Below are 12,848 nucleotides of genomic sequence, written 5' to 3' on the forward strand. Positions count from 1 at the left end.
ACACACCGACCAGAAGGAAGGGAGAAAAAACTGTACAGTATATTACGGCAACTTACGTTTCAACATCTTTACTGCTACTGTCATAGCAGCATCAGATTTAAATAGACCATAAGCAGTGGCTTCGACAACTTTTCCAAAAGCTCCAGCACCAAGGGTTTTACCTAATAAAGCAAAATAAAATACTCTGTAACAACTTGGAGCACTTCTTGAAGGGTTCAGCACTTTATATTATGATATCAAGGAAGCTATTGTAGATACACCTGCTTGCTTTTTGTCCCAAGGTAAATATAAGCAATTACCACTATCTGCATTACTGTGCAACGTCTTTTTGACAAAACCCTGCTGTGTTTGACCGAAGTCTCACATGAGACCTGAAGGTTTCACCTTGCAGATGAAGTTAAATAAATCTAAACTAACCAAAACTCAACCGGTTTCTAGGAAATTCCCATTTGTGATCGTAAGGAAGTTGCGTTGGGTCTATGTAAACATAGTTGTTTCCATTTATTTCTTCAACAACTTTCCACTGAACTTCGTATTTGGGTTTCTGGAAAGGAAAGAGAACGGCTGTCACTACTGAAGCCTCCACAGGCAGCTCACACACTCTCCTATCTCAAGCAGAAGGGCTTCTGGTTTTACCTGCAAATATATGTACACCAGGATCATGACTATGATGCACATCAGTCCTGCAGCGACTCCAAATGCGATTAGTAAAGGGGTGAAAAGGGTATGGGTACGGATTTGTTCTGGAAAGAAACAGAGAAAAGTCTGCTTAACTACTGAACAAGAAAAACTATGTTAAAAAGATGCCGGTGAAAATCATTCCTTGGTTCTTCCTTGTGAAACATGGTTTGGGGTTTAGACTTTCCCAGATGGGCTCCAGGTACATAAGAATGACTTTCCTGAACGAGCTGTGGGGGACAGAGCTGGCACAGAACCGATCCAGTTTGTTGCTTCAGGAGTCTCAGATTCATCAATTCAGGAGACATGATACCAAGATCAATTAATGCAAGGGGTTTGCATGATCTCAGTCAAGTTCGGTTAAAGAATGGAGCCCTAATTTGTTCTCTTCCCCCCCCCACCTGCCCCCAGCATGATCTCTACAAGTAGAGGTTGTGCCAAGTAGCAAAGAAATACCATTCCAGTAAAACTCATATGCCCATCTGTTCCAATTCTGGTTTACTTGTTTATACGTTATATCTGGGTGTAACAGAGAAAAAAGAAGCAGCAGAACATTTGATTTTGCAAAGACAAGCACAGTGCGGTGGGTTGACCCTGGCTGCAGGCCAGGTGCCCACCAGAGCCGCTGTATCACTCCCCTCCTCAGCTGCGCAGGGGAAAGAAAATATAACGAAAGGCCCCTGGGTCAAGATAAGGACAGGGAGAGATCACTCACTAATTACTGTCACAGGCAAAACAGATTCAACTTAGAAAAAAAATTAATCCACTTTATTACCAAGAAAACAGGGTAGAGCAATGAGAAATAAAACCAAATCTTAAAACACCTCCCCCACCCCTCCCTTCTTCCCAGGCTCAACTCCACTCCCGGCTTCTCTCCCTCCTCCCCCCAGTGGCACAGGGGGACGGGGAATGGGGGTTACAGTCAGTTGATCACACGTTGTCTCTGCTGCTCCTTCCTCCTCAGGGGGAGGACTCCTCACACTCTTCCTCTGCTCCAGCGTGGGGTCCCTCCCACGGGAGATAGTCCTCCACAAGCTTCTTCAACCTGAGTCCTTCCCACAGGCTGCAGTTCTTCACCAACTGCTCCAGCGTGAGTCCTTCCCACGGGGTGCAGACCTTCAGAACAGACTGCTCCAGCGTGGGTCCCCCACAGGGTCACAAGTCCTGCCAGCAAACCTGTTCCGGCGTGGGCTCCTCTCTCCACAGGGCCACAGGTCCTGCCAGGAGCTTGCTCCAGTGTGGGCTCCCCATGGGGTCACAGCCTCCTTCAGGTGTCTCCACCTGCTCCGGTGTGGGGTCCTCCATGGGCTGCAGGTGGAATCGCTACACCCCCTCATCCTTCCTCCATGGGCTGCAGGGGGACAGCCTGCTTCACCATGGTCTTCACCACAGGCTGCAGGGGGATCTCTGCTCCGGCGCCTGGAGCACCTCCTGCCCCTCCTTCTGCACTGACCTTGGTGTCTGCAGAGTTTCTTACATCTTCTCACTTCTCTCTCTGGCTGCAAAAGCTGCCACTCCTTTTTTTTTTTTTTTTTTTCCCTTCTTAACTCTGTTATCCCAGAAGCACTACCACCATCGCTGATAGGCTCGGCCTTGGCCAGCGGCGGGTCTGTCTTGGAGCCGGCTGGCATTGGCTCTGTTGGACATGGGGGAAGCTTCTGGCAATGTCTCTCAGAAGCCACCCCTGCAGCCCCCCCCAGTACCAAAACCTCACCACACAAACCCAATACACTCAGATTTACAAACACGTTTCCAGTCATCTATGTTCTAGTGCTTATTTTCCCCCCACAAACCCACAAATACTGCTACAAAACTCATAAGGCCTCTTGCAGTATGTTGTTGTTACTTCTTTTACAACAGCAGGGCCCTTAGGCTCCAGTCAAATTCGGGACCACATTTTCCTGAGACATTGTAAAAACATTTAAAAAAATGCAGTTTTTCCTTGAAACAAAATGATGGCCTAAATAGTCAAAACAGACAAAGACAGGAAAAGAAAAAGAGAGAGAGGGAAGGAAAGCCAGTGTAATGCTGTAGGTGTTTTGCCCCTGTGCTGCACAGACAGAAGAAAACCAGCTAAGAACTGCGCTGCAGATCTGGAGCCGTAAAAAGATGACACCACAACGTTCATTGAAAAATTAAAGCACTGCTTTGATAGGCACAACACATAGCATAGTACATTATCATACGCTCAGTCACAGTACCATAATCTTTCTTACAGCAAAGGTAACACACTTAAAATATGAACCCTCCTACAAAGCGAAGTGCTGAATGGCACCCACGTTTTATGGTCTCCAGCCGTTACCTTTAATAGCAAAGTTGAAGAAAGCAGAGCTCTTGTCCCCATTGCTGGAGGCCTCGCAGCACACGGTACCGGTGCTCCTGAACATGCTGGCGTTAATGGTGCTTTCAACCAGGATTCGTTCGAATGATGGCACTGATGAGTTTGTGTAACTGATTTTGACATCCATGGGGGATATTGTAGGTGAATCAAAACACCTGGGAGAAACAATACTGACAGTTAGCTGCCATGGATTGCTACCTGGATTGGATGACAAATCCTGCTGTTGAGGCAGATAGTCGCTACCATCAGATAACTAAACAACACTGCTCTACAAAGGGGTTCAGCTGAAGAACTTATCCTTGAAACTTAGCCTACTCACAATGTCTCACTGTCTCCTGTGTAGCAGGTGAAATGGATACATACATCAAGTCTGACCTAAATGGACACTATGAGGTCTTTGCGTTTGCTTTTGACTAGAGATACGTACGGGTCTATAAATCCACTATGGGTTTTGTACCGTTCAACCTGCATCTCCAACTTCAGCTTCAAGCAGTTGTGGTGTATTACCTACTCTTGAGAACTTTCCCCAAGCATCATTTTATTACAGCACACAAAAAGTCCATGACATACATACAACACCATCAAGCTTATATGCAGCCAGAAAATAGCCAGTTCTGTTCTCTCAAGATGCTGCCTTTCCTTCGTATGTCACATATTTATTCCATGTGCACACAGTTAAGATATAAAAAGTACTATTTAAAAAAATTAGGGAAATAACAATTATTTTTTAGGCATAAAACAAATTACACAGGTGGGAGACCCGTGACTTGCTAGTATGAGATCTACACCCATGGTGGAAGTCAACCAAAACCTTAAAACATGCTTCACAAATGCTCACTTCACAGGAAAACTCTAAACTCTTTTTAGAAACGTGTAACTAGACATCAGGTTTTATTAATAATAACTCTGGACTTGTTTACTTGTCATATGCTTCATGTGACTAGAAATTTAATTACTTTATGTCTTGAAAAATTGTATCATTACACAATAAACCAGAAGATAAGAGCCATATTCACAAGTGATTCTGTGACTGTCATTCTGTGTAACTGCATACAGAACGTGTGTCATTTGGGGCCAAACTGATACAAACCTTAGCTAGCTTGCAGCAGAGAGAGAGTTTGGCTTTTACTTTTTCACAGCAGAAAAAGTTGGTTATTCCCCTTTCAAGGACAGAATGTAAAGGGGAATAATGAAACATACCCCTGCCTTCCCCTCAAGCCACTGCCAATAATGCAATGCCAAAAATGATGAAAACAGTGATGCAATGTTTTAACATAACTGTAACTGAATCATTTTATGTTCTTAATTTTTAATGACAAATTGGGTGTGTTGCATCTAGAATAACCTTTGAAGACTCTGGTTTACTTAACTCACCTCTGCTCAGTTCCTGGGCAAAAATACCAGTATATGGTAGGGGCTGGGAATCCAGCTGCTACGCACTGGAGAATACCATTGCTAAGTATATCCAGAGTGAGAATCTCCGGTTTTGCTGCAATAAACAAAAATGAGAGTCACACATTAGGGGAACACAGAATTTCCATTGCCACTTGCTCTTCACCCCAGCAACTTGTGTGCGTCATCATTTGTGGAATTACTCAGGTGAACAGAACTTTGCATGTTCAAGGGTGTCTGGGCCTGACCTGGTGGCCTGCAAGCACTGACCATCTGTGAAAATATCAGCTCTTACGCTGAATGCTTGGGCTGGATTTCAGAAGAATACCTTACCTCCACTGAGTACTTGGGTAGATGAAAGATCCTAAACCAGCAAAGCCCAGAGCTTAAACAACCCAAAGAAGTGTGTGCTTGGAACAACAGTGCAGTTCCTGTTTCTGCACAGCATGACTTTACCTGCCTGTTAAAAGCACAGTTTCTTCACAGTTATAAGCGTACTAAATCTGGCAAACCACATCTCTCTTACATCTGTCTTTTGTATTAAATATTACCATGGCAGCCAGAAAAGGAACTACAGTGCAAGGCAACCAGTGCAGACAGAGTCCCCACAGAGGACGGACATCTCTATAAGATACCACTACCGAAAAGCCCAACTGCCTGACTCTCTGAAACGTTGCACATAGAGGAAGCAAATAGTTGGCTGAATGTATTAGCCTTCCAAATGATAATTCACGGTTGCTTTAGTTGTTTAGAAAGCTATCCGGCTAGCTGATGCCTCCTGCCATGTCCTGCACCAGAGCTGGTCCTGCATTCGGTTCAGGCGCTGCTGTTTCAAGCATGGCAGGAAACCAGAGCGATCAGATGGACTTTACAGTCATTAGTCCAATGTCATAGGCTTCAGCCAAGGGCACCGCCAACACAGCAATATGTTTTTCTTGGAGAAACTTGCACTGGAGGCCTTATTTCCTGTAACTACCTCAGCTTCCTTGCTAAATCACCCAAAAAAAAAGTTAATGGGAAAAAAACCAGACTATGTTCCAACGATGCTGCTCCCCTGACAGGTACAAGTTAAGAGTCCATTACCAGTCAATATAACTTTATAGAAATGTAAGACGAACTTCTAATGTCCTGGAAAGGTGTAAAGCTGTATAGACTACAGTGGGAAAATGCAGATTTATTTCAAATAAAATCCACGTACAAAGACTGCACGGCATTAGGTTTTAATGAATATTCTACTTGCTGATTAAATTAGAGGCAATAAAGCACACGTATATTCTCAATCACATAGCATCTCCCCATGACTCATGCTACAGGAACCGAATGTTCTTTCATTTCTAAATCCGCATGCTGTGTTTTATGCAAACACCAAGAACCAAACATTGTTGCAAAATGTTGAGACCAGTTTTCAGCATTACTCATTTGGTGAGGAACTTTTTGATAGCGCATAGCATCTCACCCAGCCTCAGTGCTCAGAGAACACACATAATCCACATTTCCGAAGCTCCTATCAAAATGGTTGGATTGTGAAATTGTAAGTAGCTAATTTACTACCCATGTGCAAGCAATTTGTTTAGGTATATGCTATGTTTTAGGCCATGTTACAACACAATGTAACTCAAGAAATGAGAGAAATGAAAAGTCAAGTATAAGAGGCAAATGAACATTAAGCCCCGGAAATATGTTGTGCTAGATTTGGGCTGCATCTAACGCTTCGTGTGAGGGAAATGAAAATGCCCACGTTTTAGTCAGGCTTTTTCTGCTGTAAAAAACTAGTGAAATAAAAGCCTGTCTACACGGCCATAAGTCCACGTGGACTCATCCTGCAGCAGTGGAGGAGACGAGCGGCCACGCAGGGTTAATGCCTCCAGCAGCCCAGCGCTGAGGGGTCCAGCCCTGGTGCCATGGGAAGCCGAGCTGCTGCGGCTCCTGAGAAGAACTGACCTGAGGGCAGACCTGAGCGCAGCTCTACCCACGAGGGTCCCTGGTGAAGCGCTTTGATGTGGCCATTAGCATGATCGGCCTCTCTCCACCAGCACAGAGCGTTCCCAAACCTCCCTGGCTCAGAGAAACTAAGGGATGCGTTTCACTTGCGGCAGCGAAGAGCCCCTCACAGCTCCATACCTGAGGGGATGGATGCGGCTGCTACCACCGTCACCCCAGGCTGTGTGTCCCAGCACCTGCACCTGTTGCTGGCAAGCCGGAGCTTCTTCCTCATCCACCAGCACAGGTGCTCCAGTGGATGCTGGAGCAAAAATGGACTGGCTTTGCAAACAGACGCCAAGCTGCCACCAAGCATCTTCTTTAAAAGAGAGTTTACTGTGCTAGATTTTATGACTTTTACTGCCTAATTACCCCTGGTATCAGACAGGCTCTTAATGGCTACACTTTGCTTACTGTTTTGGCTTTAACCCTTTAAATATTTAATGTTTCATTACACTGCTTGGCCTATATACATATTGCCTTCCATAACCAGTCATTAGATGTCTTAAACTTACAATTTCTCTATTAACTGCTTTTCAGCTTTTATTAATGTTGATTCTGAATGTAGCAAAGAGGGTTTATCCTATTTAATAGGAGGCCACTCCTATTTTATCTCAATGCTCTGTATAATAACATTGTGCATTTAATTGCTTTCCTTTTCTGATTTCCTTTTCTTCATCATTAACATCATTAAGTAAATGTCTAAAAAGTAACACTTAATAGGTATTGTCTATCATTGCAGTCAAAGAGAGAGGGCTTTCCTCCTGGAGCCACATTTTCTGGAACAGAATGAATCTTTTTATAATATCACAGTGACTCCTCATTCATTCACTCCATCTTCCAATGACCGGAAAACCACTGAGCTTAATCTGTAATACCGTGACCAGTTTTCTCTTTGCAGCATGAGCCCCAACTGCATAGGTAATGTTTTGTTGATTATAATTAAGCTTAGATATTATTTTCCACTAAACTCAGACACTAGTTGGAAGATTCCTCTACTAATTGCTAGATGTACTGTACCTCGCTACTCTGGAGATTTCTACAATTTCTTAATTGTAACTCAGTTCAGTATGCTGCTTGTCAAGTTGTAATTTTCTTTTTGGCTCTTGATTTCAGAGCTCCTTCCTTCCTTACTTTATGTCACATTCAATATGACTGACTAAATTTTTTTTAAGCAATTTAGTATTGTTTCAGATTAGCATATGAATTACTAAATGTGTTTAAATCCAAGGCAAGTATTTCTGCACAGGGTTTTTCATGTCTTTCAGCAAATGCTGAATCGATTTTTGTTTATGTGAAGACATTCTCCTGATTATGAATCCTGTTTTACCTGTTTGATTACTTTCTGCTGATTACTCGCGCAAGCCAGATGTGTAAACATCACGAGCTACATCCCAGCAATTTATGCGAAATCCCCGCTGACAACAATGCCAGGTCAGGACACACCATTAGATCAGGATCTGACCCACTCACATATGACTCACCTTTGGCAGTTACTCTGCTATGTCAAATACCATGCTATGTTGTCGTGCAGTTTGTGTTTCATACCTAAATGATGAGCATTTTACAAGCCACTGAAATGGGGTTATTTTTCTTACAGACAAACACCTCGAAGGATCAATCTATTTCACCTCCTCTTTTCACAATGAGAAAATATTTGCAGGAGCTTAGACAAAGTACCAAAAGAAACTCTTTTGGAGTCAAGTGTGTCAAATCCATCTGCTTCAGCAATGTCTGCAGTCCCCCAGGGTTGCAGTGCATGGTAACCTGGGCTCTACTGAGACGGCTTAAATGTCTTCATTGCATCCCAAGGCTGATCCTACTAATTACAAGACCAGTAGCTGAAGAGGGGAGAAGACCTGAATGCTGCTGGTTGCACAGAGAAGCCATTCAGAAAGAACTAAGCCGTCCGTGCTCCCTCCTGCCTTGGCCATACTGCTTCACCATGCTGTTCTTAGTCTGGGTTCCTAACCATGACCCACAGGGGTTTTCAGCTTTTATCAAGTAGCAGATTCCTCAAAAACAGCAACACAGAGCTCTGCGCTGAGTACTGACACCTGATGATGATAGAACTGTGGGTTGTTTGGGGTTTTTTTCAGTTCTTGTGCCCAGACTGCTCCCAAGAAGCCCACAGAGCCTGGGAGAGCTGGGAGGCCCATGGACCCTCGCTTCAAACACACATGTGATGCTGCAAGTCAGAAAACACCATCCAGCCTCATGTGAACTGACACTTCCACAGGCAACCTGCAATTTCTCCCATTCCTTCCCAAAAATTAAACTTCTGGCTCAACAATTTGCTCTGCTAATCTGTAAAAAAATAGTAGAATTATCCCTCATGACTGTAACCCACACTCATCCATGGTGGCAAAGGACATTGGAGGTCACCAGTACCCTCGTCTCAGAAATCATAGCTAGGAAACGGAGAAGGCACAAGAATACAAATTACAACATTCACAGATGAAAGAAGAAATGCCATGTTCTGAAAGGAGCCCAAGTGACATTTCTAGACCCAAACTATGGCATTGCTAATTGTGATGCTACAAATGTTGACCTTCAGTGATAAATGAGAAGAATTCAGAAATTAACATCTAGGATTTTGTGCATTTGTGCAGGTCTCAACAGTCCTCTGCGTAAGCCTATGCCCAGAGAAGGACACATTGCTGCTGAAGCATAGCAGCAACGCTCACTTTCTATCCAGTTCCTCCTGCTAGGCTTGAAGGCATCATTGTCTACCTTGCCTTAGTTTCTCTCTTTGCCTGCAGTCTCCTCCTGGTTTAATTTTCCTTAAGCTTGGCCTTTAGCATCTGCCAATATTTGTCTGCTGAGAGCATGAAATGCTCTAACAGGATGGCTCTGGTAAGAAGGACAGGGTTTATTGAAGGTTTCACTGAATTCATTTCGAAATTTAGCATTTTGCTGTTTGGAACTGAGACCAACGCTCTTTTTTTACAAGCACTTCCCAAAGGTGACAGCACACACGTTTCTAAAGCTATGCAGATTTCTCTAAAACAATGGTGATCTATATTATTATACAGAATTATTTAGATGCAAAAAGGCACAAGTGAATAATTCTCCTGACAAGCTTTCAAACTCTGCATCCAACTCAAACAAATTAAAGACAATTAATAGCTTAACTTGGTTGCCAAAAATGCAAATTATAATCCCTGTATATCCTGCTCCACCTTAAATTATCAAATGTTTATGGTACATGCTTATTTTTGAGATCACCTTTCCAGGTGCTACAGGTTTTTTTCCTGTATAAACTATCTATCTGCTCTCTGGTAACCTCTGGAATACTTTCACTAGAATGGAAGATCATGCTGGATAGTAGGTGGATTTGTGTAAGTACTCTGCACTTTTATATCTTGACATTTAAATAGTTTTCCAGCATGTGCTTCACTTCAGAAAGCCTCTCATATGCTGAACCACGCTGTGACATCTTGTGCATACATTATGTTGTATAAAATACAATGACTGTGATAATGAAATATTTCAGACTGTTCACTTTACTTACTTTTCACATAGACATTAAATGTTACAGAGGAGCTGGCATCAGAATTGGACACAAAAAATGTGTAAACGCCTCCTTCTGTTCCTTTTAATCGGGTAAGGTGAAGTTCACTTGTATAACTGTAAAGAAAAAAATTAGGCATTACTGATGCTCACAACTTGCGGTGAACAGGCAATTGCTGCGCAGAAGCTAAGGAGTGAGTTATTAGCGCACCCTCTTCTTCTGCAGACACTGTCCATGCCAACACTCTTATCTTGCATTATGACTGCCTTTGCACTATGGCATCCAAAAGTTTTGCCACTTCTAACATCCATGTGTGTGCCTGGGTGACAGCTCAGCACCAGGCTCGGACCCCAGGCATGCACCACCACCTGCTCCTTTTCTCACTGAGGAGGGAACCCAGACACACAACCCAGGCCACAACGTGCGAGGTGCTCTGCTGTGGTCGTGGAGGGAGTCTCTGCACACAAACAACTTTACATTCTTATTTTTGCTTATTGGGCAGGAATGGCATCTTATAGGTGAGTCGTGAGTTTGTGACCCACTGATCCTCAGATGGTGCGGTTAGCTCAACACTACTCCCAATCTAGGTTAGCAGACTTTGCACCAGTTACTGTGGTAAGCCACACGGACTATGAGATCTTGTATAGTCACAATTTTCACACCATCTCCACTTTGGTCTTTCCAGACCAGACTCTAGTTTGCTATTCCAAAGTGAAATCGATAGTGCTTACAATCGTTCATATTACCTGTTATTGCCCACAGTCTTGAACTTGACATAATGGTCTGATGAATTCTGTAAATTTTCGTTCATGTACATCCAGACTTCTTCCTTCGGTTTTGGATATGCCTCATATTGAACTGTTAAATTTCCATTTTGTCCTGCATTTATATCTATTGTGGTATTCATTGTTGCAAACAAACGGACAAATCCTTTAGCTGATGGCCATAAGAGGAGAAGAAAAACAATTTCAGGGCCATTTAGAAGATTGTCAGTACTCTAACCACACTTAGACTACTTCAAGATCTAGTGATCAAACATCCAACTGCGAAACAGGAAATCTTATCTACAAAGCGGAACTTGAACCCTCACCTGCCAAAACCAGGGCCACTAGCTATACACAGCAAGGAGGCACAGGACTTAAAGCAGCCTTGAGTGCCTTAACAGAAATAATTCCATCTTCTGGTGATAAATAGCCTCTATTTGCTTTTGAAAAAATGCAAGCATCTGCTTGCTTCTACTCAAGTATTTACATTTTTCCAAAAATCAGAGTCGCTAAATGTACGGTACAAAAGAAACACTAAGAAAAAAGCAAGATAAATTGACGATTTATGACAATATACTAGAGTATTTAAGGTTTCTTTGTCAAGTGTAATTAAGAATGACATTACAAATGAAGCTATTAGAAATTGTAATTAGAGAAAAATGTGCTAAGTCCACAGGCCTGGATACCAATTGTCTTAAACTAAGGCATTTCTGTTCATCTACTGCTGGGTTTTAATCTTCTATTTGGCAGATACCATTTATCATTGTGCAGTTCCGTTCCAAAATATCATGTGGAGCAGCATCCTTACTGCTGTGGTTTTAATTTCATTAATAAACTCATCAGCTTCAGGATTATTCACTTTGAAAAGACAAATTTTTTCAGTCCTATTACACAAATTCATACGGGAATTATCATTTGACAGGCAGATTGCAATTACAAGGAAACACATTTACTGAGAGAGCTTGAATTTAGGCTGAAAGTCAATCTCGGATCCCTGCTTCTTCCCACTTTCTACTAATCAAACTGCTGTGGCCAGCTGGGCACCTGAGCTCGGGAAAACCAGAGCCAGCGGGGCTTGGTGAAAGCATATGGAGCTGCCAGAGCACTTGACAAGATGCTTCAGAGAAGAAAGGATGAAGTAAACTCACAGCAGGCAGGTATGCTCTAAAATGCTCTCCATCATTAGAAAAGCTAAAAATGTTTTAAATCTGGAAACTGAAGATTTTTAGTTCCTTTGCAGATTTTTTTTTTCTATTTTCTGTATAAACACAGGATCCTCTATGCAACCTAGATTCAAAATCATACCCAAGAGCCTGCAAATAAAATTTTATGATTGTGCTATCAGTCCCTGAAACAGTTCTAGAAACTGTTCGTGATTAGATAAATCGTGTGTTAAAAAAAGTAATGAGGAACTTTACCAAAAATACGCATTATTTCTTGTAAACCTTTTGGCTAATGTTAAAGCTACAGTGATTTAGAATCTGATACAATCCCAGGATCGTCCCAGTACATGCCATACACTGCTTCCCAGGACCCTGGGAGCTGGCACAGTTCAGATAAATATAGTCAGTTTGACAATGAATAGAGAAAGGCATCCAGGAGACAGAGTTTATTTTATTTTTAAGTCAAATTGGAGAGGGTGGGGAGAGAAAAGTATCTCAAAAAGGAAAGATTCCAGCTTTTCTCTGGTATTTTTTATTAAATACAAACTTTGCATTTTACTAAATATAAACTTGTTACTTTATTTTCTACTTTTTATTATGCTGTGCTTTATTTTAGTCCCCAGACCTTCCAAAGTCAATCCTTTTTAAAGCCACATTTGCATATGTACTAGTCCTAAGAATTTCTGTAGTTAAGAACTTCTCTCCTCTTATAATAAAAGCTTTCCTATTGTTCCCCTTGGGTAAAAGATCTTCTTTCATTCTTCACTCTGTTTCACTCTTTTACATAGGAATTTAGTCTCTCCTGTAAAAAAATGAGGAAAACATCACCACTGTTATGAGCCCTACCCCCTCGAACGGCAGATCAAGGTTAAGGGCACTCAAACCTCTGCCGCTCTGCCGAAGATCTGACCCACATAAGTCAAATACTTCTGTTTGCTTTAAGTTACCAGGGAAAGAAAAAAAAAAAAAAAAAAAAAAGCAACATTGCATGACTATCAATGCAACAGAAAAACAGA

At 42.3% G+C, this 12,848-nt stretch overlaps 1 protein-coding gene across 1 annotated transcript in view; it reads right to left on the reverse strand.

Annotated features, from left to right (window-relative positions):
• Nucleotides 1-12,848, reverse strand: part of KIT (KIT proto-oncogene, receptor tyrosine kinase) — a 58,771-nt gene that overhangs the window by 15,593 nt on the left and 30,330 nt on the right. The window contains exons 6-12 of the mRNA XM_075752150.1: nt 10,652-10,841; nt 9,906-10,021; nt 4,394-4,508; nt 2,981-3,174; nt 637-743; nt 418-544; nt 57-161 (exon numbers count right to left, since the gene is read on the reverse strand). Coding sequence (XP_075608265.1) covers nt 57-161; nt 418-544; nt 637-743; nt 2,981-3,174; nt 4,394-4,508; nt 9,906-10,021; nt 10,652-10,841 — 954 coding nt within the window. The remainder of the gene's footprint in view (nt 1-56; nt 162-417; nt 545-636; nt 744-2,980; nt 3,175-4,393; nt 4,509-9,905; nt 10,022-10,651; nt 10,842-12,848) is intronic.

The sequence above is a fragment of the Balearica regulorum genome, chromosome 4 (assembly GCF_011004875.1).
Source record: "Balearica regulorum gibbericeps isolate bBalReg1 chromosome 4, bBalReg1.pri, whole genome shotgun sequence".
Lineage (NCBI taxonomy): Eukaryota > Metazoa > Chordata > Aves > Gruiformes > Gruidae > Balearica > Balearica regulorum.